Source organism: Parasteatoda tepidariorum, chromosome 3 (assembly GCF_982258835.1).
Source record: "Parasteatoda tepidariorum strain Cologne lab strain chromosome 3, Ptep-v5.0, whole genome shotgun sequence".
In the NCBI taxonomy this organism is placed as follows: domain Eukaryota; kingdom Metazoa; phylum Arthropoda; class Arachnida; order Araneae; family Theridiidae; genus Parasteatoda; species Parasteatoda tepidariorum.
In genome coordinates this window covers 11,169,865-11,194,078 of record NC_141757.1, presented here as the reverse complement: position 1 = coordinate 11,194,078, position 24,214 = coordinate 11,169,865, and the positions used below count along the sequence as shown (strand labels likewise).

The following is a 24,214-nucleotide window of genomic DNA, read 5'->3' as shown; positions in this document are numbered from 1 at the left end:
CGAAGGACGTCAACAAATCCGTTTACATTGGCAACAACTCAATCTAATATTTTTTTTTCTTCTTCCTTTTTTCCAAAATATACAAAAAAAAAAAAAAAAAAAAAAAAGAAGAGGTAAAATGAGTCCCTACTCAACAGGGTATCTGCTACATTTTAGATTTTCAAATCCATGACGAATTCCAAGAATTTTTCATGACTCAACGAAGTTACTATTTTCTCCGACACAAACGCAACCATAAAATTAAACAAAAAATTATAATAACATTCAAGGGCGCCGGCAGCGGGGTGCACTTGCACCCCCCTGGTTTTTTTTAAAAAACAATTAAAGAGATACAGAAAAATTTTGTTATAAAATTTTTTTATTAAACATATTTTTATGGAAAAACAAATAATTAAGTAATTATTGATACATAACAATTGTTTAATCAAACAAGAATTGTAATCGTCTTGTTTGCTGTCCAAATCTGTTTTTAACTTTTTCAATGAATTCTGACTCATTTTTGATTCTTTTCTTATGCACACTGAGCATTCACAAACTTGGCAGATATCTAAGCTATATTTTTAAATTTCATTTAATAAAATGTAAATAATATTATATTTTCTATTAGTTATTCAGTTTAACAAAAGTGTATAACACAAGCTGACTTCTCGCAACTGTAAAACTTCATCAACACAATAAATAATGTTAAGCGTGCACAAACACGTTAGTATACGAAACTACTGTTTGTAGTTATTTGTGTTTCAAAGTCAGTAGCTATGCCGCCAGCGCGATCGCCTCTGGGCAAAATTTGCAAGTAGAAGAAATTCGTACTTTTTTTTAAATATCTTGCTAACAATGAAGAAATGTATCTTGAAAAAATGAACAGATGAAAGTATATGTAATAAGAAAACAAAATGTAATAGCAGAATATTTTAATTTTTTTTCGGGGGGAGGGGAGGGGAGGGTAGTTTGTCAGAGGGTTGCACCCCCATTTATATTATTCTGCCGGCCCCCTTGATAACATTAATTGAAATGATAGGTATAACCAAAACTGTTATACTCAGCATCTTCATATTTATAGATTTTAAATTTAAAAAACAGAGTAAAAAAAAAGAGTTGAAGCAATAAAATAGCTGAAAAAATACAAAAGCAAATAAATTTTTTTTTTCTCTGCAGAATTATATTCTAAAGATACTTTTCTTGTTCCTCGGGAAGGAAAGAAATATTCCTGATTTTTCTGTTCTCATTTCGGAATTGAAAAAAATTCGCCAATGACTGGCTTGCTTCAGCTAGAATTTAAAATTGATAAATTAAAAAAATAATAATAAAAATTCTGAAATCACAGAAGTTAAAAGATATGATGTTTCTAGAAATGATGTTTTTTCTTCAGATACCCTGAACATAGATAGGAAAAAATCCAGTAGTTTTTACGAAATAAGGTACCTATTTTGTGAAAATTTAGACATAATTTGTGAAAATTAAAAATTATATTAAAAAATCAACCCAAAAATATGGATTTATCATTTCTCACGGGATACAAAAATAAAAATTTAAGAAAAAGTACTTTGTGAAACAACCGTTTTACCTAAAGTTGAATTTGTGAAGGTACCGCTAAACGGTAGTAAATTTGGACTGGACAGATCCCTGTTTGCATAATATACTAAATATTTTACACATAGGGAATATTAGGAATTTTTATGGTCATCAAAATAGGAAAACTGCAATATTTTCCAGTTATGATTGACATTAAACATGCTTGAAATGTTATGGATTATGTTTACTCATAATTTCGAATATTAAAAGCATTCAATTTCGTCAAAGATAGTTAAAAGAATATTTTTAAATAATTTAAATAGAGTTCTGAATAAAAAGTAAATTGAACATTCTTAGAACAAAAAAAGTTTGGAACTGATTTGTATATATGAGGTTCGCTTCATAATATATTAGTAATATTTATTTTAATAGTCAAGCAAGCAAGAAATAATCTGTACAAATATTCTATTTCAACAGGAATTTTTTTAGGAAAATTACTCAATTTTAGGGAATTTTCTAAAAAGTACAAAAACCAGGAGAATTTCGATTAGACCAAGAGTAACTAGCAAAAACTAGTAGAGTTGGCAGCTATGGGTATAGGTTTTTGATTGAAGTATGTTAAATTATTTTTATGGAATTTCAGCATCATATTAAATATTATTTAGGTAATTATATTAGAAATAAAATTGGTTTTAAATTAATTTATACTTGACATTCTGCTTCGAGCCAAGTGCCATTGCAGTTTAAACAGCAGAACAGTGCAACTTAACCAGCAGAAAAGTATTGTTCTCTTCAAAAAAATAAATAAATAAATAAAAAATAAGCCGTAATAGCGGAAGGTTAGTAATTTTAAAGTTGTTATATACGCTCAATTTTTGAATTTTTAATCCTAAAAATTTGACGGATACTTGCAAAATTGACGTAAAAGCGGACTTCTAATCAATCTTGTCATTCCTCAAACTTCGAGCCTCATTCCTCAAACTTTATTTATAAAAAGAATATTCGAAAATCTTGAATTCCCTAATGTCTGTAAATAAATAACAATAAATATATGAAAAATGTAAACATGAAATAATCTAATTTTGAAGCAAAACTTTAAAGGTTGTTGCTATAATAGACTTTCGCTTCAAATTTTGTAAAAAACAAAAGCTGAAATTTATCCGTAATATTAAGTTGTTAATAGGATATTTTCATCTCTATAGAAAAGAACTTAGCGAATTTATTCAACGCTGCATACGTACGGAAGTCCCGCTCAAGAATTTTTTTTTGCAACTTTTCCCTAACACAGGGACTTATTGGCGCCACTACAGCAAGATATTGGGCGATAAATACGCCAAATAAAAATCCTCTTTTTTTTAAGTATACAATGAAGAGAAGTAGGGCGTGTCCTGGGAAATACGATACGCGATGATTGAGGAGAAGGATTTATTTGCTCCAGAGATGGGAGGATGCGATTGGTAAAGAACAAAGTTTCTTTCTTCTTCTTTTCTAAGGTTCTTTTCTTTTTTTTTTCTTTTCTAGGATTTCGCGCTTATCGACACTCTCCTTTTTTTGAAAACTTTATTGCAATTACATACAATACTCGAACTAGAAGACACATTAATAATTTGTTTCTTGACGCTAAAGATAGGCCTAAACATAATGAAATTAACGTCTTTTATTTAAGAGAGATAATTATTGTAAGAAAAATATTTTTTAATAAGATAAGAATTTTTTAAAGAAAAAAAGATTGTTTTATTTTGTAGCGAGAGAATAAAAAATTTTTATTCAAAAATTAATAACACAGCATTTTTAACATTGAGATATTATAGAGTATAGATATTATAAAATATTATAGAGAGTTTTTAACATTTAAGATTTTATTTTATTTAAGAAAAATAATTACCTTAAGAAATTTTTTTTTAATAAGATAAGAATTTTTTATTCAAAAATCAATAATACAGCATTTTAAACATTAAGATATTATAGAGTATAGATATTATAAGAGCCTATATATTATGGAATATTATAGAGAGTTTTTAACATTTAAGATATTATTTTATATGATCAAATTTGTTTTACATTTTTCTTAGTCAGAAAATAATTTCAGAGTTTTTTTTTTCCTCCCCCCAAGAAACAACGATACAAAAATTTGCTATGATGCATGACTTGGAGCTTGATCAGAGTAGACAGAAATACAATCATGGGCTATTTAAATATTAGAAGAAAAGGGTGTGAATTACGGTACTTTAATTTTAAATTCTTTTAAACAAAATATTATAACAAATTTAATTAAAAAAATAGGGAACTAGGGAAATGTTTTAATTATAAATATAAATTTAATTTGGAAAAAGAAAATTATAATTTTTTTTTCTAAGAGTTTTAAAAATCATAAAATAAATAGAAACGTAAATTTTGCGACATGCTAAGTAACATGTTTTATTTGAATTTAAGACTAAAATTCATAAAATTGAGTTACTACATTGAAAGCTAATGTTGAAGCAAAGATCCACGGAGATTCTCATCTTTTATTCCTATATCTATTTCACTTTTAAAAAATGGAGAAAAAAAATTACAATTTATTTATTTTTCTGATGAATGGTTGTTAGAGTAACCGTTAACTGAGTGACAATAATATTCATAGACAAAAAAAAGTAATATTAAAAACTTATGATAAGTTGAGCTGGCAGAAATCAAATTATTGCGAGATGACTGTGTCTTAAAGGAAAATTATTAAGATTCTCCTAGATTTGTGGAAATACCCACCTTAATTAATATATGACAGTTCTGATAAATCATTTAGACTTGGTATTGAATTACACTACTTTCTATCCCTTATTAGAAAATTCACTTTTTAAAATAATAAATGATTTGTTAATGATTTTATGCGTAATTTAAGCTAGCGAGCTTGGGTTTGAATCCTGACTGGTTGAGTCTAACTCCAAATCCGGCTAGTACCGGCCACAGCGCAGACGTAAATTATCCTCAGTGGTAGACGGATCATGGGTTAGACCATTAAGTAGGTGTTGGTTAGACTCCCCTTGCCGTCAGACTAACTGTGAAAGGTTTTCGTGGTTTTCCACTCTATGTAACGAGATTGCGGGTTACTTTCATCAAACGGTCCACCATGAAGGCAAATTTCTCCCAATACTTGATATAGGAGTTCCATTGTCTTCTGAATTGTGTTCAAAATTACAAGGCTAAGTATTTGAACATTGGTAGACGTAAACTGAAAATTCGGTCTACTGTGTTAAGAGACACTACCAGAAAGTGCAATATTCTGTCGTTCTCTACTGAAAACTACTACTTTACTAAAATCAAATTATTTTGACAAAAAAACAAGAAACACAACACTTTATTTTACCAAATTTTTTTTTCTTCCTATAATATCACCATGGCAACCGATGATACAAACTCTAACTTACAGCTTTCAAATAAATTAAAATCTAGTACTTTTAACAGACTGTTCAACGACAGTTATAAAAATAATTGTCAGAAAACATGAAATTAAGGTATTAAATAAATAAAAGTATCGGTTCAAAATCACAATTTACATTAAATTTTTCTCAACTTCAAAATAATACATTCTTAATTTTAAATAACTAATTATGTTCGAGTGATTATTTAATTTTATTAAATTCGGGCTCCAAGGTCCAGACGTTAAATTTGTACCATAGTTAACAGCTCCGTGGTAGAATAGCAACGACATTGTCGCAGAAGAACGTTACAAAGTTCTTGCAGAAAGATTTTTCCGTTAAAAGGCAAACATTTTTACTTTTCTTTTCTACAGAAATTTACAGGTAATATTTAAATCTTTATTTCCAGCAGTTATTGATATTGATTTATACGCTTTTCTTTCTTTTTTTTTTTTTTAAATATTCCGATATATTCCAAACAATATGAAAAATTCGAATCGTGCATTTGAGTATTTATTTTTTTACTAAAAATTCTATCGAATTTTTGGCAGCTATTGCTATTGATTTCTGCACAGTTTTTAAATCCGATATTTTTTATACGATATTATTTATTACAACAACCTAATCTCGAAACGAAGCACGCATTTGAAGAGCCCGATTCTCGTGATTTCTTCATTGATCTCTTTTTCGGCAATTACGAATTTCAAAATTTTTAAATTTTTTTTTTTTACTGTGAAGATTATTTACAAAATGCAAAGAAGGAAATAATTTATGCGTTTCCTCCAAACAGAATGCAAGAATATCACCCATAATATCAGAATAAAAATTTTTTACACGTTCAATAAAAAATATATTTTATAGTTTTTTTTGTAAACACAACTTTTTTGTTACTTTAAATTAGTAACATTGTTATTATTAAAAGTATCTTGCAGAATAATATTAGTGTTAGAGTGTTTTGTCGCAGATAGCTCGAAAAATTTCTGACACAGGGGTTAACAGCGTGTTTTTTTTTTGTTTTTTTTTCGATGTCATATTTTCCAGTGCTTTTCTTTGTGGATGTGGGAGGATTTTTTTTCCTGTGATCCCTTGGACGCAGCCAATAAAGATCACGCCTCCTGTACACACGTGACAGTAACTTCTATGCACCTGCCTACTTCAACTAAAAATTATTTTTACAGTAGAAAGAAAAAAAAAACGTGAAATGTAAAGTAAGCGTTGAAGAGCCCACTTGGGAAGAAACTGAAACGGAACAGCAGCTATGGTGAGGAGGAGGGGGAATCCCTAAATGCGCGGATTGAAAGGCAACATCTTATCTTATTTTTTCGGTACACAAAGCAGCTTTTGGAAGCCTGACTTTTAAAATAACACCGCCCAACGATAAGAGAAGAGAATAAAGTGCCCACAGTATCGAATTTAAAAAAAAAAAAAAAACAGACTGGCCTCTTGCAAAATGTTGGCATAGCTGGAAGGGAAGAGCATTTTTTTAAAAAAAGAAATCGATTTAAAGTAGAGTTGGCAAGGTTCAGGACAGAACGGATTAATTCATGGTTTAAACCGTCCTGGCCAAAACCCCTTTGTCCAAAACTCTTTTATTCAAATTATGTCACAATTTTAAAAAAAATATTGTAAAAATAAAAAGGTTAATTTTTGAACTAGAAACAGAATGAAGACAAGTTCTTCTTTTATTAAAAACGTTTATAATTATTTGTAATATTGCATTATTTATCCTTATGTAAAAACTTAATTTATCAATATTAAAAGCATATTTATTCATATTTAAGGGATAAGATATTCACTTTTGTTGTTCAACGAATTGTGGAGCTTCAAAAGTTATAAATCTTTTCCTATTATATTATTTTCCTTCAATAAGTTAAAGAAAATTCTATAAAAAGTATCAAATTGTAATTAATATATGTAAATATCATGTGTGCAATGGTTACACCTATAGAATTTTTACCTTTTACCAAATTTCAAGATTTCGGTCACTTTAAAACATTAAAACCCATGTGTCCTGTCCCAAACCAGTTTAGGACATCCAAAACCCCAACTCTGCTCTAAATAATCCAAAATAAATTTTCAATAGTTTATATTCATAGCTGTTTAATGTTCATTGTTCTATCTTTAAATTTTCAAACAGTTGTAAATTTGCCCAGTTATTTTTTTTATTTTATTTTATTTTTTTTGGTGATAAATTGGTTCTCTTGAATTGTGATTGACAATTAATGTTTTGATGTCGAATTTATAACTGTAAGCAAGTAAATTTCCCTTTATTTAATTTTAAGGGTTTAAAATTATTCATTTAATTTAAAACCTTTATACAGTCAAACTTAATTTGGCGTTGAAAGGAAAAAAAAAAAAAAATGGAACAAACCCTATCTACATAATAATCACTTATGTCGATTGAGTTTTGTATCAACAGGGGTAATTGTGAGAGCAGAGTTGCCCATGAGAGTGCAAGAATCTCACATCGAACATGTAACATGATTGGAGCTATCACACGTTACGGACCGACGGTACGCCAAGATGGATTGTAGATGAATGAATTGTGAAAAAGTTGAATAGAACAATGTGAAAACCACGCATTTGCATAGTACGCATCGAAAATCGACGTGGCAAAAAAAAAAATTCTCAATTTCAAAAAGTTAAAATTAAGCACTTTTTAAAAACTCCCAGTGAAAAAAGCATCTTTAAGGGCTTTTAAAATACCAATAGCGAAAATAAGCACCTCTAAGCACTTTTTAAAAACGTTACGCTCTATGATAACAGAAATAAATAAAATTTGAAGAAAAAAAAGCGTCAACGTGAGCAATGCTTACATTCACTCCCCCCCCTTTTATTTTTTGCTTGCAAAAATAAACCAATTACAAATACCTCCGCCCTTTTGGGTGCTTCGTACTATATATACGGCCCCGAAGATCAAAAAGACCGAAGAATAAATGTCCAAATTGCAGAATTTCAATTATCGTTCGAGATCCCAACCAACGTCTTGAATTAAAGCCGGAGTCGTACTGTCGCCTATTGTGATTTACAGAAGACACAAAGAAAGAATAGTGAAAACGATCGAACTGAACGAATGAGGGAGTTAAGGAAAGGATAAAAATTACCAGATTTTGGACTTTTACAATATCTATAAACATTGATTTTTATTACTATTTTCATAATTTATTTCTAGGCCGAGAATAATAAGCAGAACTGAAGTATAAGTTGTGGAAGAAGGCTTTGTGGTCTCGTGAAATTTTATTTATATTTCAGTAAGTGGTCTCAATATTTGAAATTAAGCAGTTTAAAATAACGGTAAGATTTGTTATTCCAAAAGAATTTCGAATATTATTAAATAAAGTAGCAATGTATTAAAAATTTCTTTCCGAAGAAATATTTTTGAAAAAAAAAAAAAGTTTCGTTATAGCGCGCAAAAATGGCTTACGTAATTATAAAAATGTAATAAAATACACAAAACACAAATATAACATTAAGCGGCTTGGACATATTTTTCTAGAGACAAATTATTCTATAAATACAAAAACCGCATGAAGAAAATACTCAGAAAAACTACGTTTTTGTATCCGATATCATAACTTAAAATATCGTCTGCACTGATCAGCATATTTAAGGTTTGCTCTTTGTTCCAAACCTTTCAAATTACTGTGTGTAAAATCCAATCAATAAATCAAAAATTAATTCGTATTTCTATGCTAAATTTAATATTTTCAGCGGGAAATTTTCTCGTAAATGAAGGGTAGGGTTTTCAATATGGAGTGCTGCAGAAAAGGGGTGGGGGGAGGGAAACCACATGGTAGAGTAAAAGAACCAAAGGTCACACTCAAGATGCCCACCCTCAAGATGCACACCCACCCTTTATTTTTCTTCCCTGCCAGACACAGGATGTTCCTGAATCTTATCATTCTTTGCAGCCCCTCCCATCTGTAGTAGTCCAGTCAATGTTCTATTTTGACATGGTTCCGGGGGAGACAGAAGGCTCTCTCACCTCCTCTTAAACGTTAGGCAATTTCTGAAAATTTCGCTAATCCCTTTGAAAGAAAGTTGGATAAAACTAAATCCCTTTTCTTTTTCCAGAAGAACCCCAATGAGTTTAAACAGATTTATTTTCCCCGAAACAACCCCCATAAGTTTCTTTAATTTTTCTAAAGATAAAGAAGCTCTAAAAATAAAAACTGCATAAATATGATAAACAAATAACTAGGCATTGGAATGTAAATAAATTATTTCTTGGAAATAGGTAAAAATCCGATTGGATAAAACCGGGTACTTAGTCATGGTACATTTTATTCTAAATCGATAATTCTTTACAAAATTGCTTCGAAATTTTGCGCATGAGCGTGGCTGGGCTCCTATTTTTCAGGGAGGCGATATTAAAATACAGTCTCAATAGTAAAATTTTTGAGGGAGGCGATATTAAAATACAGTCTCAATAGTTCAATTTTTGAGGTCAGACGATATTAAAATACAGTCTCAATAGTCCAATTCTTGAGGTAGACGATATTAAAATAGAGTCGCAATAGTCCATTTTTTGAGGTCAGACGATATTAAAATACAGTCTCAATAGCCCAATTTTTGAGGTAGACGACGATCAGAGAGAGGGGCAGCAAAATTATATTTTTGGGAGAGAGACAATTATCAGTCTGTTGTTGAATAAAATTCCTAATTTGACCGAATCATTAAGGGGTAATTTACTTCAATATAAAAAAAAAAAATTCAGTATATGCAATTTTTCACCAATATATTTCTGACTTAACAATTTTATATATAATTATTCTAGTAAATGAGGAAAGCATTGAATTACTGAGAAGAATTGGGACTAGACCCCACAGTGGCGGCTTGATACACATACAGATTCAGATCAATTAGTACCAGCTTATCTCGGAAGTAAAGGCGGCCTGTGCGCAACGCCGACAACATTGCCAGAAACAGATCGTTAGTCACGTTATTGAGAGGCCTTATAATGTCCCCGGCACACAATGGGCTATTTTTTATTTCATTTTATAATCGTCGTTGAACAGCCGACCCAATTTTGGGTTTGTTTACGACTACTAATGTCCAACTCCGCAGCCTCGTAATTTTGAACCAATCCAGAAGAGATGGAAACTCCCGGATCAGTACCCCCAAATGTATAATTTGTTATAGGAACATGGAGGACTTTGTGACTCGACAGATTTAATGTGCATTAGCGACCTCTTACTACGTGCATTAGTAGTCTCTTCTGCAGGCTGGGATCGAACCCACGACCTCTTGGAAATGAGCCCAGTGCCTTACCAACCAGGTTATCCCTGGCCACAATGGGCCATTATCAGAATCCTTTACTTCTATTCTAGTCAACAAAAAATGAACTAATAGATAAGTAAATATAAAATAAATAAATTAATTCGCTCGAAGATATAATTTCCAGTGGGCCGAGTAAAAACTTCTGGAAAAAAAAATAATATCCTAGTTTTAATTTAAATATTTAATGAGATGGATGAAATTGCGATTTAATTTTTAAAAGTTCTTTATATTGTGGTGTGTTTTCTTTAAAAATAAAATAAGAGAAAATGAATGTCGAATGGCCAATTAAAATTTGCAGAATAGTGAAAAATATTTCCGCAGCTCATGATATTTAGCATTCAAGGTATTTAAATACGCAGACTGTCATAAGGGCGGCTATTTATTTACAAAATAATAGTTGATGTTGCACATATACAGTTGGCGGAAGCAGGATAAAAGTTTAGTCTAGAGAGAAGGATAGCTGGATTCTGTCAATAATAAACCAACGCCCTCTTCCAGACAAAGCGGCGGCAGGCTATCACGAGCAGGATGTAAACTGCCATGTCAAATTTCAATTTAATGAGAATCATATTTCCGAACTCAGTCCCCCCCCCTCTCTCAATGAATAATAATTCATACATTCTCAGCAGCATTCCTTTCTTTCTATCCTGCATTCCGATAAAAAAAAGCTTTTTTTTTAACATTTATTTATTTTTGTAATCTCGAAGAATCAAAAAATTTGTTATTTCACAGAATTCCAGTACAGGAATCTGTGCCAGAAATCAATTTACAAGAAATCATAGCAGATATTTCTAAAGCATGGAACTATGATGTTACAGATCGTACTATTCGTAACAGTTTTGTTAAAGCTAGATTCTCAGTCAGTGAGCAGTGTGTCACGAGGATGACATTCCTTTAGAAGAACTTGAAAAAATATGGGTACAGCTAAGAGAGAAAGCACGAAATTAATGATTTTCTTTTTATTGATTCTGAAGCAGCAACCACAGAAGCATTAACTGAATCGGATATTTTGGGACAGTGTGAAAAATAAAAACAGTGCAGCAATAAATTGTGAGGAAGACGGAAATGAAGAAATCACCAAACCTTCATGTGATAAAATGTGAAAACAATTCGATAGTAAATAATAACTTACGAGATAAAGGTGTATCAATTGCTAATTTAATTGTGTCTCGTGGAATTTAAAGCTTATTTTGTGCTGTTTAAGTATTTCAAATGGTAATTTTCTATTTAACGAACTTTTTATCGGAATTTAGCGACTTCGTTAAATAGAAGTCCGACTGTATTATCATTAAAATGTTTTTAAATTAATTATAGAGTCCTACAGTTATATGTTCTTAAAAAAAATATTAAAATTTATCAATATATTTTTAGAAGTAAAAAATTCTTTTAAATATTCTTTTTTAAAAAGTCAAGTTACAATCGTCTGAAATAAATAACGAATTTTCAGGAAATAAAAGCTAACACATCTTTCATAAAAAGTAATTATAATTTTAATTGATCGTGTCTATAGATAAGCATTCTTTTTAATTTTATTTATAAATATTACACTCAACTAGTTTAATTGACATTTAATAAAACAAAAAATTGTCAGGAACATTGCTCTCAACCTTTTGTTTAGTTGGAATAAAATTCAGAACCGGAACAAATTTTAAAGATATCTAGCTGGACAAAAGAACCATTTTGAAAAGAATACCTTGCGTCCAATCGTCTACACTCCTAAACATTAGTATACAAAAAAAAAAATTTGCTGTGAATTAAAAAAGATTATCGAAATTTTTGCACACAAAGGTCTTGAGAAGTATTTTTGGAGGAATATAAAAAAAATGGTGTGTGGCTTATAAAATCAAATTTAGAGCTTTATCACTCATAAAATGAACCTGACATTATTAACTTTATTGAACGACAAAGAATAAATTGAGCAGGCCATGTTATCAGAATGGACGAAGACCTTACCACAAAAAGAGTTTTCAATGCCTGACCAGTTGGCACATGAAAAAGAGGCAGATCAAATTTGAGATGAATAGATGGAACTAGAAAAAGTCCTTTTGGTCTTAAAAACTGGAAAACACTGGCAGGAAAAAGGTTAGCCTGGAAAAAAATTCTTGAGAAGGCCAAGACCCACCCTTGGCTGTCGAGCCATTATTGATGATGAAATATTTATCATTTTTTATTAATTTATTTAATAATGGACGAAAAGATTTTGAATAATAAGGTATACAATTTCTTGCATCATTTTAAAGAACATAATTTGGCATGGCAAAATACAAGATTTGAGCAAAATCGGTCAAATAGTCCCTGAGAAATCAAATTTTAAGTATCTGACTTTTTTGAAATTCAGGAACTATTCGACAGGTTTTGCCCAATTTCTGTATTTTGCTACATAAAATTACAATCTTTAAAATGATGCAAAAAATTGTATACCTTACAATTCAAAATCTTTTTGACTATTATTTTATTAAATTTCCCTATGACTGTCTGAATTTCCTCCCAAACTTTGTTTGAGCAGTCAGACATATTTAACTCCCCTGAATATAATAACAACAAATATTGGGAATCAATAAAAAAAATTATACGTTGAGATCAGACAATTATTGGCGAACACTTTAAATCTTACTTAATCTAAAAAAAACTCCCTATATTATAACATAAAAGAATCGAAATTAATATTTATATTGATAATTAACAATTCACAGTTATTACCTATAACTGGATAGTTATAATATGGGTCTTAAAGTATTAAGATTAGCAATAGAAAAACCAATTAATAGTTTAAATAATTTCGGCAAAATATAAATTATAATTAAAGTAGTAAACGATGCAAGTATTGTGCATGATTTAGTATCTTATAAAATGTCACCAATGTCAAAAATGAAACATGTCCAAGGTTTTTGACGCGTCATATCAAAACCAGTTTTTAATGCCAAAAACCGAATCCTGACCTGTTGAATTCTAAACGTAATAGAATGTTTGGACTTATTTGCATATTATATTACAACACATTTAAATTTTGATACAACGTCACTGCAATCAACAATAACTAAGTCAGCAATGGGAAAAATTACATAAGGATGATGCAATGCTAAAAGAACATATATCAAATATAAACCATAAATAGAGCTTGCATGAAAGGCACAATCATTTAAAACCTCTCCCACAAAGAAAGTAATTATGTTGATCTAATTATCTCAGAAAATGTGATGTTGTGTCTTTAGTAGCTTGGGAAATTGATTAGTCCCACGTTACTAAGACCTATTAATATTCAAATATATTTTATTTTATTTTATAACCGTCGTTGGACAGCCGACCCAATTTTTGGGTTTACGCCTACTCATGTTCAACTCCGTAACCTTGTAATTTTGAACCCAATCCGGAAGACAAGGGAACTCCGGGATCAAGTATCGGGAGAAATTTTGCCTTCCTGGAGGACTTTCTGATGGAACTAACCCGCATTCGCGTCACATGGAGAGGAAGACCACGAGGATCTCCCACGGTTAGCCTGACAGCAATGAGAACTCTATCTCATGATCCGTCTACCACTGAGGATATTTCACATCAGCACTGTGGTCGGTGCAAGCCGGATGCAGAATTCGTATCGACCAGCCATCGCCGGGATCGAACCCCGGTTCACCTCATTGGAAGACGAACGCTTTATCCCCTACGCCAGGGGTGGCAAACCTTTATACACCAACGTGCCATTTTTTTCTAAAAAATTGTTTGATGAGGTCATAGACGTGCCATCAAATAATTTTGACTTCGTGATTATTGGGAAAATAACAATACTATCAACTCAAAACTCTTTATTTAAATTGAAAAAAAAAATTAGTTTGCAATGTCTCAGTTATACGCGTAATTCAACTTAAAGTAACATCAGTGTGATTTCTGTTGTTGCAGATTAGATGACAAATAACTTATATTAGGTTGTAAGACATTAGTTTAAGCAGGACTGTTAATTTTTTTTGCTAGTTATAGTTTAACTTGTTTTTTATGGTTATTAATTGGTTTTTTATCATTAATTGTTAATTTTTTTCTTAATAATTTTATATTATTTTGTGTGTTTTTTGTATAAATTTTAATTTAATTGTTACATATGCTTCATAGTGTAATACCATTTGTGTAATAACAAATGTGATCGGTGGCGTGCCCGAAATATTGCGTCGGGTGCCATAAATGGCACGCGTGCCATTGGTTCGCCATCCCTGTCCTACGCCATGATGGCTCTATTTAAATATATTTTATATCCGTGGTTGAACAGTCGACCCAATTTTGGGTTTACGATTACTGATTTTCAACTCCGTAGCCTTATTTATTTAAATATAGTGTCCAGAAAGATATAGAAACAGCCTTTCCAATGTGAATTATCTCTTCTCTATCTATCCACCAGCATCTTATGTTCTCACTTTTGGCCCTACGGCCCTTACTTTCATAAAATTCTATTATTGTTCCTGTATCCTTTTCAATAAACACCGGTCACACTATGAATTTACTCTCTTAATGGCTCTCAAAGCATTTATATACAGTACACTCTCGATTATCCGTGCGCGGATTATCCGGTTTGCGGCTTATCCGTGCTCATTCCGGAGTCACACAGAAAATATAAAGAGAAACATTTTCAAGATTAAAAAAATTTGATTCATGAAGTTATAACACTACCAAATTTTTGGAAGCAATATTCGTTATTGGATTGCAGTATATGTAATATCAGCAGCATGGTCAAAGTTAAAACCGTCCACGTTATCTATCACGATCTTGGATAAAGATCATACCGCTTGATGAACAATCCTCTTCAGATGTTCAAGAAAAATATGATAACAGTATTCTCGAACAAGCAAAAGAAATCTAAGGTTTCGAAATTCTTGATGAAGAAAATTTAGAAGATAGGTTTCAAAGTGATGCATGTGAGCCTGGCTTCCAGTATTTGACTGATGAAGACATCGTTATGTTGTTAAATCAAATAGTGATGATAGTAACTGATGCAGAAGATGTAGTAAATGATTGAAATACTATTTCTCATTCTGCTGCTCTGTGGAAACTTTATTAGATTATATGGGAGGATTTGATTACGGTGACACTACTGCGGTTCGTAAAATATGTGTATCGATATATGGCGAAGATGCATTACACATTTTTTAAAAAAGAAAAATTCCTAGTTTGATGTTATACATGCAAATGTCAGTAATTTTTATATTTTTTGTAATGATATAGAATTTTTCTTTCACAAAAGGAGTTTTCGGATTATCCGTGTTTTTCGATTGTCCGTGCGACCTGTCCCGGTGATTAACCCGGATAATCGGGAGTACATATACTGTATATGTATATATATTTCTCCTTTTACGACATCTATTTTTAATCTGTTTCACCATTTTTTTTTCTCCTTTAAATATATCCTTATTAATCTGTTCACTGCGTGATATATGAAACCAAGACTTTTCTCATCGGACAGGAATTGGAACGTATATTTCCTTTGCAGGAGGATGCAAAAGACCCAGGTTTTTCCGAAAAAACCCAAACCAGGTGGGTTTTTCCGGGTTTTGCTGAGCTTTTTATGTTTTATTGGGGTTTTTTTTCAGAAGGGAGGGCAGGGAAAAAAGTACCTTATTTTAAAAAAGCTTTTATTAATATTAATAATTAAGTTTAATTTTATGAATTGACTTAATATATAGGTAATTAAAGTGTAATTATTAATTAATACAAATAAATTGGTGCAAAAGTCTGAAAAAAGCTTCTTCTGATTTCACGATACAAAATGTTATATGTACTCACATACATCACCCATTTGAAACTTATTTTAATACAGGATTACTTTTTATTTACATTTTAATCGTAAAAAATATTTGAGGATATTTTTTTAAATTTTTTGCATAGAAAGCGAATTAAAGGCTCTAACTTATCAATGGCTATACAGTCAAATCTAGTCAGCAAGGTGACTCTCCAATCTCCAAACACAGTTTTTTCACCATAGGTTCATTTTTTAAAGGCTAGACTACATATATATTTCAATAGAATAGTTCTTTAATATAACAGAGGATAAAAAAGAAATTAATTTCAGTAAAACCCGCTTTAGGGCGGGTTTTACTGGGTTTTTCAGAGTTTGTTTTACCCAGTAGAAACCGGTGGGTTTTACTGCGTAGGTAGGTTTTTTGCAACCCTGTTTCATAGTGGTTCAAGGGGTATTTAGTGGCCTCAGATCAGTGGAACAGCAATGATTTCGATCGATGGCATAACTGATATCAAATATCGATATGAAATAGTGTAACTGTTAAGGATAACAGTACATCTTTAATAAGAAAATATCCCGATGATTATTGATCTCCATAATTACCGAATAGAATAATATGAAGATCATTATCAATGACCAAGGGTCTGTCTAGGTTTTTCTGAGAGGTACCTATTTTGTGAAAATTTAGACATAATTTGTGAAAAATTAAAAATCATATTAAAAAATCAACACAAAAATATGGTCAAAATATGGATTTATCGTTTCTTAAGGGATACAAAAATAAAATTTTAAGAAAAAGTATTTTGTGAAACTACAGTTTTTCCTAAATGTGAATTTGTGAAACTACCGTTTATACTAAAGTTGAATTTGTGAAGGTACCGATAAACGGTAGTAAATTCGGCCTGGACATGACATACCAAAATTATAATCACACGTTAATTACTATGTGTAATGAAAGACAGGGCAAATGTTGTGACATTAAATAATAATTAGTTATACACTTGAATTGAAATAAATGGTTAGCCATTACATTGAGGGTTGGAGTTTTTGCCGGCAAAAAGGGGTTTTTGCCAGGACAGAGGCAAAAACCAAATTATCTAAATTGCTGATTAAATATTATTACAAAATACTTGAAACAAATTTAAATCAATCATAAGGAAAAATAATTTTGATACATTACATGAAAAAATTATTTTTAACGTATTCATAATTAATATAAGGGTAATAATTTTTAAAAGATTGAAAGTTTTTGATCTCTTTTCATTTCAGAATCCTAAAATAAATGTTTTTTTACAAATAAATAAATATTATTATTTGTATAATATTATTTATTATAAAAAATTATTTGTACAATAATTAACTACACATGTTGATAGATATTTTATGCTTTAAATTATAGTTATATTAATTTAAAATTAGTTCATTTCACTGGAAAAAAGAGAATAATCACAAATTTTCCAATCTATAATGTTTTAAACTACCAAAATGATATATTATTACATTATCATTTAATTATGGAATAATAATTTTGTTAATTTTTTTGTAATTATTTATATTCATAGTATATATTTCAATTTTAGGAATAATTTTGTATCAAAAATGTGTTTTTGTCCTCTCATCTTGAAAAATATAGGTTTTTGCCACTTTTTGCCAATTTGCCTGGCAAAAATCTGTTTTTGCCAGGACGGTTTTTACCGGTATTTACCATGGTTTTTTCCACCTGCGGCAAAATCTTGCCAACCCTGATTACATTTATTGAGAATAGAAATACAGTGAAACCTCTCGGTAAGGGCCACCTGTCGTTCCATTGAAAATTGGCCCTTATGGGGGGTGGCCCTTAAATGGGGTGACCAAAAAATAAAATGAGGAAATCAAAATTTATGTAGAAAAAAACTGTTTATTAACATTTTAAGTTTTTATACCTGTTTAAAAAATTTTTTAATTGAAGTTTGTTCACTTTTTACAATTTTTTCGCAAACAATTTTAGTTTCTAATGATTCCTTAACTCTATAAAACAAATTAGTCAAATTCGCATCATTTATTAATGCCTTGGATTGGGATATCAGTTTATTTACTTCTATTAGCGTTTCTTGGTTTGATAAATATGGCACGGGGGACTCATGGGATGGGGGGAAAAATGGCCTTTATTGGAGGTAGTCAGGAAAATAAGGCCCTCTAATGGGAGGAAAATTAACATTATGTCTATGGGGAAAATTTTCGTTCCTCAAAATATTGGCCCTTAATAGAGGTGGCCCTTAAGTAGAGGTGGCCTTTAGGAGAAGTTTCACTGTATCTACAATCGTTGTTTATAATATAATTTCAATTAAAAAATTAATAAACTGATTTACTTATATAAAAAAAGATGAGGAAATAAGGAAAATTTAAAAGCTAGAAAATATGTAACTCACTTTCCACTGAAAAAAATTTATCAAAATGTGCAATATTATCTTATAACTGAATTTAATCCTCAAAATTTTTTAAATTAACCTCTTACGTAATTTTATGTGTATACTTCTCAATAATTTTCTCTCTTTAAAATCATTAAAAATTTACTAATACTCCTCCCCCCCCCCAAAAAAAAAGAGAGATACTTATAAAAATTTAACGAGTTGAGAATAATCCGAATAAAGTAAATATTACTAATAGTATTTAGAATTAAACCTATAAACACAGATTTTTCCAGTGAGCAATTATTATATAAAGTAGGAATTATTTCTTTTCAAAATGGGATATGAATAAAAAAGCAGTGTTTTTAAGGGATGGTGGCTTGTTTTTACAAAAAGGGCATAGAAGGAGCAGAAAACTCAAAAATTATTAAAGATGGCTCAAGGGATAGAGCGTTCACCTTCCAATGTGATTAACCGGGTCCAAATTCTAGCCATGCCTGGACAATACAAATTCGGCAGCTGGGTTTCACTGACCACTGTGCTGACATACAATATCCTCAGTGGTAGACAGATCATGGGTTAGAGTCCCTTTGTCCTCAGGCTAATTGTAGGAGGTTTTCATGGTTTTCCTCTCCATTGTAACGCAAATGTGGGTTAGTTCCATTGAAAAAGTCTTCAACGAAGGCAAATTTCTCCCGATACTTGATCCAGGAGTTCTCTTGTCTTCAGGATTGGGATCAAAATTACAACGTTGAACATTAGCAGCCGTAAACCCCCAAAAATTGGGTCGGCTGTTCAATGACAATTATAATTACATATATACGTGTTATTTGATAATGGAAATATTAAACAATCTAATAATAATATAAATTAATTTAGAAAAATATAGCAATATATTGTTAAGTACAATTATGTATGCTGTTCAATGATGGTCATATAAAAAAAAATCAACATTGTGAATATTTATAAATATTATTTGATAGTGGAAATATTAATCAATCTAAGAACAATAAAAATTATTTAAAAAAATATTGCAATATATTGTTAAGTATAATTATATATGCTGTGCCACGGCGGTTATGAAAAAAAATCAACATTATGGTGAGTATTGATAAATATCATTTGATAATGGAAATATTAACCAATCTTAACAATAATACAAATTAATTTAGAAAAATAAAGCAATATATTGTTAAGTATAATTATATATGCTGTTCAATGACAATTATGAAAAAAAAATCAACATTATTGTGAGTATTGATAAGATAAATACTAATTGATAATGGAAATATTAAGCAATCTAATAATAATACAATTAAAATCTGGCACTCATTGGTCATAGGGACCAATGTTTTTGTTGAGAACTAGAAAAAGCGGACGCCTTTATAACTGATAACATGTTAAGAGCAGTCTAAGCTTTAATGAAATTTATATTAAGCAAAATGTAATCTTTGAATATGACATCAAAATCAAAATAAATATATCAAAAATGACAATATCGTGATCATTATCAATAACTATAATTATCAAATAGACAAATATGGTGATCATTGTTTATAGCATATCAATATTGTTAACTAAGCAATAATTATTTTATTTTATTTTTATTTTATAACCGTCGTTGAACAGCCGACCCAATTTCATGGGTTTACGACTACTTACGTTCAACTCTGTAGCCTTGTAATTTTGAACCAATCCAGAAGACACGGAAACTCCTGGATCAGTACCCCCAGAGGTATTGATTTGTTGTGGGAACATGGAGGACTTTGAGACTCGACAGATTTAACGTGCATCAGTCACCATTTACTACACGGGGAGTCTTCGGCCGGTCGAGGATCGAACCCACGACCTCTTGAATATGGGCCCAGCGCCCTACCGACCAGGCTATCCCGGCAAGCAATAATTATTGAATGCAAAATAACTGCTGCTTTAAGTCACTTGGGTAGCAAAAATATGAACCGATGGGAGGTATTTCTGTATCATAATCTGGCGCGCCAACTACAATCAGCAAAGTGCTAAATAGATTTTAAAATTGTACATTTAAAAACGAAAACACGTAGATGTTTGTGCCCAGTGGTGGATAAGAGTTATACCTTCCAAGTTGGACTCTTTTTCTGTCATGCTTTTTTTTTTAAAGTTTTTTGCGGGCTGCTACCCAGAAGTTGTCAAGACTTGATTATTCTGCCACAGATCACAATATATAAATCTTTCCAATCAATGTACTAACAATATAAATGAGTCTGAAAAATATCATGATATATTGCTAAATGCCTATATTTTTTGACATTACATATTACAATGTCATAAGCTGTCAAAGTGAAGGTGACAAAAAGGCAACCACCAACACACAGTCGCTATAATTGATTACATAATAATATATTCACTAAATTTTATTTAATATTTAAATACACGAATAAGAGAGACAACAAGCGTATGCAAGTAGTTTTGCATGCATGGCTCAAAGACATATTAGAATTTGTCTTTCATTTGTTGTAGTTGTAGTTCATTTACGTCGCACTACAGCTGCACAATGGGCTATGGGTGACGGTCTGGGAAGCATCCCTGAGGATGATCCGAAGACATGCCATCACAATTTTGATCCTCTGCAAAGGGGATGGCACCCCCGCTTTGGTAGCCCAACAATCTGCAAGCGAAGTCGAGCACTTTACGGTAGAACAGTTTAACGAGGACCCATACCGCACATCCTCGGTCCCTAAGCAGACTAATCCAAGTGGTTACCCACCGGCACAGTGACCGCAGCCAGTGATGCTTGACTTCGGTGAGAATTTATCTTTTGAAAAAGTAGAATTGTTACTATTATTTCCAGCATAACTTAAAGGAAATTATTTGAGGTGTTACAGGTAAAATTTATTAAAAAAAACTTCTAAACTGTTCTTATTGTTTGGGACAAATTAAATAAAGTTATATAAGATATTATTAGCTAAATTGATTTATATAAAAACTTAAAACTGTTCACATTTGTTTTAGGCGAAAATTCAGATATTTTAGTAGTGTCATATTTGTCGGCGCCTATTACCATTGCCAAGGTGTCAACTTGCAAATATTTGAAAGAAAAAAAATTGTTTTGTCTCATCAGGGGAGCTTCAAGTTATACCTTATGAGTTGACTTCTTTCTGCAGTGGCGTAGTTTTGGGGAGGGTTTGGGAGCAAAAACCTCCTCCAAAATTAAACATTACTTCATGGAAATATTGGAAATATTGTATGGTAAGTAGGTTAGAGATGTTAAAAAGTTCTCATTATAAATTTTTTGTAATTTAAATACATACATATATATATATATATATATATATATATATATATATATATATATATATATATATATATATATATACACACACAGTGATCTGTTTAGAAGAAATTTGGGTCCGTTAACGGACCTTTCACAAAACATCTATCCATAAAAACGAACCCTTCACAAAATAATTTATCATTTAACCGAACCCTTCACACATTTGTTTATCTTCATTACTGTTTTGTTAATCAAATAAACCCATCCCGGGAGGAAAAAAAAAAAGAAAGACGTTTCGAAATGAACTAAGTTTTTCAAGTTTCCCTAAGTTTAAATTTGAAATGCAGTATTCTAAGAAAATTTATATCTACTTTAACAAACACCGTGTGCACATTCTTCTTGATATTAAATGATAATTTCGATTTTTTGTGAATAAATAATTGAACAATTTATATTTATTTATAAAATTAATAGAATATTATATAAATGTAAATAAATTTCTGGCAGTTTTTAAAATAAAATATTACATTATTTAATACGTAACACATTAAAAGTGATATATAACTAAGTTATGTTACTTAAAATATGTCAATTGAAATTATTAAAAATGTGAGTGATTTTGTTTCCGTTATTCGTCTGAAATGAATATTCTGCGTTGAGCAGTATAGGCTTAATACCAAATAATTGTATCTTGCATCTTTAATTTAGTAGCAACAATTCTTGAGCATAATCTTGTATCTATTTACAGTTTAAAAACTTCTTGAAAAGGTTTTAACAATAACAGGACTCTATTTGCACAAATTCACAAAAGGAGGACCCTGGTAGAAAGAATGTGACTTAACGCTTAATTTATATTCACAAATTATGAGTAGTTTTTTCACAATTTTACAAAAACAGGACCTTTCACAAAATGTCTGGGCAGACCCCTGATATATATATATATATATATATATATATATATATATATATATATATATATATATATAGGTATAAAGAGATAACTGTTAAACCCTTTGAACATGCATTAAAACTCTGCCACTGCCTTTCTATGATGTTTTTTAGTAGTTTCCAATGCTTGGAAGTCGACAAAACTTGGTAATCATTTCGATACACAGAAAAATTCCCAAATAAATTAAAAAATATATATATTCTTAAATAATAACAATTAATTCAAATCATACTTACAGAGGAGGACATGTCAATCTGGCCTCGAAGTATCAGTTTGAATATTTGCGCATCATGCTCTGCATCAAATGGAAAAACACCACAAAGTACAATATAAGTTATGACTCCCACAGCCCAGATATCAACAGCACTTGTGTACGGCTTCCGTGCCACAATTTCTGGTGCAATATACTGAGGAGTTCCACAAACAGTATGCATGTAGGGATTTCCAGTCGCCCTACGCGTACTAGCGAAACTAAAATCCGTAATCATGATTTTAGATTCTTTACCGGGATGATAATACAACAAATTATCAGGTTTGAGATCTCTATGAGTGATCCCTAGACCATGTAAATACTTAACCCCACTAAGAACCATCCTCAAAACTTCACGAGAATCTTCTTCAGCTAGGTAACCTCTGGCTTCTAAGCGGTCTAATAGACTACCACCAGTCGCTAACTCCATCACCATATACACCTTGTGGTCAGATTCGAACACTTCAATTAATTTAATGACATTCGAATGATTCAAACGCCTGAGGACGGATAATTCAGCTTCGAATGCTTCTCGACCACCGGGAGCTTCAATAATTTTTAAGGCATAAGGCTGTTTTGTTTGCCTATGTTCTACTCGCAGGACACGGCTGAAACTGCCTTTGCCTATGACAGCTTTTATGTCATATTTTGCAGTAATTTTAGAGTCATAAGTTGGTTTCGGAGCTTTCTCAGTTCTTATTCTAGGAGATTTTTTACAAACGTCGACTTTTTTTCTAGGACAAGAGTCGTGTCTATGCCTGCGATTTCGAGTACTTTTTGGCATTGTTTTGCCGTCTTTTATAGACTTGGTGTCCTTTATAGCTTTGAGTTGAAGTACAGTCTGAATCTTCATGTCCTTTGCTCCAATTAAATTGGGATCGTTGAATTTTCGGCTGTCAAGTTTGCCAACTGAACAGCCCATAATTTCAAAATATTCAAGATGTTTATAAAACTAAACATATCACCTACTAAAAGCATTTATTTTTGGCAAGGAGATATATACACATTTTAATAAAAATTATATGAACCAGGATTTAAACAGCTCAAAACCAACGATTATTTTAAATATTTGAGTTCTATCGAAGTACAGTTAATACACAGGCACCATGCTCTCTAGTGGGTAACATTGTTTACTTAAAGGCGATAGTTTACTCATCGCCAAGGAGTCGAAAAATGAACTCTTAGCATGCGGTTGCCAACTGTAGTTGACTGAAAGGAGGAGAAATTTTCGCCAAGGTAAAAATAATTCCCCATAATAGGGAAAATGGTTTTCAAGTTCAGATCAGATCGTAAATAGAATGCTGGCGGAATAGGCGAATTTCTTGCGTGTCGTTGTTTAAATTTTTAATTAAATTTCTTTTAACTAAACAATGTAGTTTTATTGTTCATTTTTAAGAATTAGAAATTTTAGACATTTCAAGACAAATATTAATTAAAAATATTTATTTGAGTGAAGTTTTACTATCTGATTTAAT

At 30.9% G+C, this 24,214-nt stretch overlaps 1 protein-coding gene across 1 annotated transcript in view; it reads right to left on the bottom strand.

Moving 5' to 3' along the window:
- The window catches only part of LOC107442479 (serine/threonine-protein kinase H1 homolog), a 34,794-nt gene extending 10,848 nt beyond the window's left edge, over positions 1-23,946 (bottom strand). Inside the window, exon 1 of the mRNA XM_016056054.5 lies at positions 22,726-23,946. Within this exon, the coding sequence (XP_015911540.2) occupies positions 22,726-23,661 (936 nt within the window). The 5' untranslated portion in view covers positions 23,662-23,946. The remainder of the gene's footprint in view (positions 1-22,725) is intronic.
- Between the last annotated feature and the right edge of the window lie 268 nt (positions 23,947-24,214).